Source organism: Benincasa hispida, chromosome 11 (assembly GCF_009727055.1).
Source record: "Benincasa hispida cultivar B227 chromosome 11, ASM972705v1, whole genome shotgun sequence".
Taxonomy (NCBI): Eukaryota; Viridiplantae; Streptophyta; class Magnoliopsida; order Cucurbitales; family Cucurbitaceae; genus Benincasa; species Benincasa hispida.
Window position 1 is genome coordinate 36,742,234 of NC_052359.1, and position 5,351 is coordinate 36,747,584.

Here is a 5,351-nt window from a genome sequence, read left to right on the forward strand (position 1 = left end):
GTTTATGCTTTTAAAATTTAATTCTCTTGAATTTGATATGGGAAATAAATCAATGTCTTTTAGGTTTATTGATTTAGAACTATATAATATTGGTCACACTGTTAATATTTTATACTTTTGATACATTTTTTGAGAGAACGAAGAAAACAAAGCTGCTCGTGCTATTGCAACATTGAAATGCTCATGAAGATGTGTGTGAGTAGTTGTTATGTGTTTGTTGGTTGCTTTTTTGCGTTAAAAAACTGTACACTAATGGATGAAACAAGAGTAAAGAGAAGAAAGCATAAGAGTGACAAAACTAAACAACAATATTTGAAATTGAAAAGAGAAAAAATGTGAAGTTGAAGATCTGTACATGAATGGAGGAAACAGTTCCTAAAAAGAACAAAGCGAAAGAGTGACAAAATTTCCTGACAGTTCTTTCCTTTTTATACAAACAATGAAGAAGAAGAAGAAGAAGAAGAAACCTGAAACTAACAGCTCAATGCCTCATACTTCACCGCAATCGGACGCCCAAATCCAACTTGCGACAATAAATTTCCGACCACTGCAAGATCTCGGCAAAAAACCCCTTGATAAACTGCCGTATTATGACTCAAATTCGATCCCGGAATCTCCTCCAGTTTCAATTCCATTTCATCAACACCACCTTCATGGCTTTGTTGTTGTTGCTGCATTTGAATCACCGCCGCCGTCCTTTTCCTCTGCTTCTCCGCCGCTTCCTCGTCCATAATGGCCGTCATAATACTCGAATATCCTTTCTGCAGCAGTCTATACAGCAACAATGCCGACATTTTAGCTCTATCTCTAATGGAATCTAGATCAAAATCATCCCCCAATTCGCATCTCTCTAGAAACCCAGTCGCCTTGTCGGGAGCATGCTTTAAACAGAGTAATAAATGGGCTCTTTCCAGCTCCGATCTGGAACACCCACGTCGCAATCCGATCAAACCATAGTAATCCACATTACACGTCTCACCCGAAGCAACCCTCTGCTTCAATTTCTGAATCCTCGTCGTCAACGCACAGAGCTTCCCAGGGATTTCTCTGTACTGCACATTATGGCGCTTCCATGCCGGACCGGGAAGCTTCCGATCTCTTAGGATCGAGTTGTAGAGGAGCTTCAAATGTTCAAGGTCATGAAGGCAATCCGGGAGGCAACGGATGGATTCGAAGAGGTGAGCTCGCGTTTCCAATGCTTGGATGCAGGTTGGGTCGAGAGTGAGGGTCCGGTTGCAGTCAGCGATGGAGTCGGCGGTGCGGCCGGCGGCGCGGAAGGCGGAGGAGCGGTGGAGGAAGCATTGGGCAAGGAAAGTTTGTGGGGCGGGTCGGCGGCCGTCGAGGATCTTTGTAAAGAGGCGGATGGCCTCAGAGGGGAGGCCAGCCTCGAGGGCAGCGATGGCGGCGGTGCGGCGGCGAAGGAGGAGCTTCACGTGGCTGAGGAGGGCGGCGGTGGTGTCGGATTCGGCGGTGCTTGTTGGAAGGATTGGAAAATTGTGGAGTGAGAAGCCGTCGTCTGACCGGCCTGTGCTTTCCCGGCGTGAGGCGGCGGTGGCGAGGCGTTTCCCGGTCTGAAGAAGAACCATGGCGTCCTCTAGTAGGCCCAGATGACATGAAGCTTGGCCCAATACCACGTATCTGTACACACCAAGCGAGTTTACTGAGTTAACTCAATTTAGAATGTACATTACAACTCGGCCTCAGAATTTTCACTTTCGACTCCTTAAAATCATTATTCATAAAATATTGGTCCAGTTTCTGTTACATTCAATATACGATATGAATTTTTTTTTCTAAAAGAATATACAAAATGAACTTATTAATATTTTGCACCACTACAAATTTGATTTTATTAAGTACACATTATAAAGTTCATAACCACAACCAATCAATGTACAGCTTAGTTGAGTAAATATGACAAAAATTACTATTATAAAAGTTATTAATTCGTATTTTTACAATGGTTCCACTCGAAAGCAAAAAATTGACTAGAACTAACAATAACTAAGATGTTAAATTCAGTATAATTAATAAAATATTGATAAAAAGACTCATTGAAAAAAATATAATAATTAAGCCGTTTAAGTTAAAAGACTCATCGCTATTTTTATTGAGAAATATCTTAGGGCTGAAGTGTGTATTTTATATATATGCCAAAGATGTTTTACTAACTTTCAATTTTATATTTATATTTTATTTTTTTAACTTTCAAATGTGTTTAATACATCTTTTTCATCAAATAGTTCCTAAAACTTTAAAAAATATTTAATAAATTCTTAAATTTTCATTTTTACAAAACTGTCTAATCGATACTTCATTTTTTTAATAGACCCTTAATTTTCTTACATAAAACTGAAATTTTAGAATTCATTTAGTTAAAATTTAATTTTCTATTGAAATTTCAATTCTCTATTTAATAAATCTTAAATTTTTATATTAGAAATTTATTAAATACAAAAATTAAAAAATTGGAGACTTGCTATTAGATATAAAATTAAATTTTAGAGAATTACAATTAGATAGAAAATTTAAAGTCTAAATATGTAATTTAATGTTAAATCATTTATCTAATTCATATGACAGAGTTGTTAAAAAATTTTAATCGTAAAGATCAAAATTTTACACGAGTAGAGGAGTAAAAATGGTTTTTAATCTAAACAAATCCTCATTTCCAGTTTTCCACTAAATAAGTTCGTAGAAAAATATATATATTATTTACAATATTTAATAATATTTGCTTCCGTTGACAAGTTTACTTACATTTTCAAATCAAAATATCACAAATTCTCTCTCTCATGTATTTAATTTTTCCTTATATTTGTCTCAAAAAAATTTAAAAGGAAAAACAAAGGAAAATTATATATATTAAAATAATTGAAAACTAACTATTGTTTAATTCTTCCTTTCTAAAAACAGCCTAAACACGGACGATAAGAAGGAATAATTTTGAAGAAGGAAAAAAAAAAAGGCGAAATAAATAATTTTTTAAAAAAAGGAAAATTACCTCCATCGACTTTCGTTCTCGCGACATTTACAGAGCAGTCCCGCCATGATCTTCCTCTTCAAATCGGCGACAGAGAAGAAGCACTTGAACGAGGAGTCGCGATCCTGCAACTCTGATAAGGAAGAAGAACAAGAAGAAGACGAACAAGACGAAGAAGAACAAGAAGACGAAGAAGAAGAAGAAGAAGCGAGAAGTTTCGCTTGTTCTCTGGAAAATTGCTGCGACGAGTTTTCCGATCCTGACGACTCATCTCCACCACTTTTAGTAGCCATCTTCATACACGGAAGATACTCCTGAAGCATATCCGCAACATCCTTATACCGCCGGAGATACAGAAGCGACCGAGCCTTAAGCTCCAATGCCTGTTCATACCCCGGCACAAGAACAAGAGCCGCATCAAGAAGATTCAAGGCGGAAACGACATCGTTTTCAGCTCCAGCGGCAATTAAACACTTCGCATCTTTCACATACCTATTCGCCATCTGCAAAAAGAAAAAAAGAATCGCAATCGAAAAATCATTCAGAGAACAAACTTAAAATCGAAATGGAATGAAATGAAATTAAACGACGGAGATTAACCTGTTTATCAGAGAGCCACCATTGCTTCTTGTCGTTAAGGCCTAGACAGGGAGATGAAACCGCCATTGTTAAACAAAAGCTAGAATCCTCGAAGAATAGAGAATCAACAAGTGATCAAGTAGAAGAAATAATCACACATTATACATTTATTTACATTTGAAGAGAGAGAGAGAGAGAATTTAAAAAGGGATTGACATTTTGCGTGAAGAAATCGAGAGTAAATAAGGGGGTTGGTCTTGGTAGTTGCGGGAGAGAGAAGTAATTTTATATATCACAGAGATATTAATTATTAAACTAAGAAGATGAATTTTTCAATTTATTTATTTAAATAATTTTTAATGATGGAGTTCATGGCTGGCAGTGGATTGCCATTACATTGGATTCTAATTGTAACCCAAAATTTAAGAAGGTGACCGGTAACCGGGTATAGGCGGTGGGTATATATGGTTTTTTTGGTATTGATGACTGGGTATAGGAAGTGACTCATCACGGGTTCTTTCCCCTTTGGCTTTTGGATAAGACACACCGGTTACAACAATTTTGCCTCCCAAAAATTAAGGAAACATACATCTAATTCATGGATTATTTCAATCTTCTTTTTTATCCTTATCACTTAATCCAAATTTATTCTATATTAATTGGGCTGCGTATTACAATTGTTATTATAGCTGAATCTACCCTTCAACTTTCCATTTGTGAAATGGATAATGCTTTCATAACAACTACAGTTAATCAAATTCTTAACACCTCAAACAAATTTTCGATGCCTAGTCTTTTAAAAAATGTTGGATCATTTTCATGGCGATTTTCAGGGTGAAAGGACATATCTATGAGTAATTTTTAAATTAAAATCTCTCTTAAACATACTTTTAATCATTCAAAATTAATTTTGATGGATGGTATGAAAATTGCATTTAAAAGTATAAATTTTAACAATAATTAGTTTTGTGTGATTAAATATGTGTGTTTTGCAGCTCAATTTTCAACATGAGAAAAGTAGTTTTAACAATTTCAAAGTCAATCCCCAACATGCACTAAAATCACTTTTGTTATATTGAAAATCACTCTAACACTTAAAATCAATTTAATATTTAATTTTAAACTATTAAATACAATTATCATATCATCAAAATTGGTTTTGAATTATTAAAAACATATTTAAGAGTGATTTTTTAAAATGATAAAAGTGATTTTAATTATTTTAAAATCACTCTCAAATATGTCTTAACTGAGTTATTACAATTATATACTTGACCTTGTTCAATTATTACATGAAACTCAATTATAATAGTCAACAAATTTTCCGAACAAGGATAGTTTCAACATTTTAAGGGGGTTTTTTTTTGTAAGTTTAAAAAATATATATATTTGAGAATTTCATCTTAATGGTTGGAGTGCCTTGAATTTGGTTATGTGGTGCTTCAAACTACCAGTACAAGAAAACCTAAGTGATTTACATATTTGCCATCTTTCGTTATTTACGTTTATGACCATAGGACTTAGAGAAGTGCACTATATGAATTCTCTAACCCTAGAGGTACCTCAATTATATGGAGTTATTTGGGGGCCTAACATGAGATGGTATATCCTCACATCCTATGTTTGGAGACTCATTATCCTATCCCACCGATTTTAATTATTTGTGGGCCCATTTTCGAAACGTCATTTTCCTTCCGTGTATCGTATATCATCTCAATACTTGAACATACTCGATCAGAACTTCCTATACATCCGAACTCTCCAAACATCCGTACTCAAACAACACCTA

The 5,351-nt window shown here is 34.9% G+C and overlaps 1 protein-coding gene across 1 annotated transcript; it reads right to left on the bottom strand.

Annotated features, from left to right (window-relative positions):
* Positions 1 to 290: 290 nt before the first annotated feature.
* LOC120091962 lies at positions 291 to 3,836 on the bottom strand. Its single transcript, XM_039050144.1, has 3 exons — positions 3,584 to 3,836; positions 3,005 to 3,486; positions 291 to 1,638 (listed from the first exon to the last, which is right to left on the bottom strand). The coding sequence occupies exons 1-3, from the start codon at positions 3,647 to 3,649 to the stop codon at positions 474 to 476; spliced, it is 1,713 nt and encodes a 570-aa protein (XP_038906072.1). The 5' UTR covers positions 3,650 to 3,836; the 3' UTR covers positions 291 to 473.
* Between the last annotated feature and the right edge of the window lie 1,515 nt (positions 3,837 to 5,351).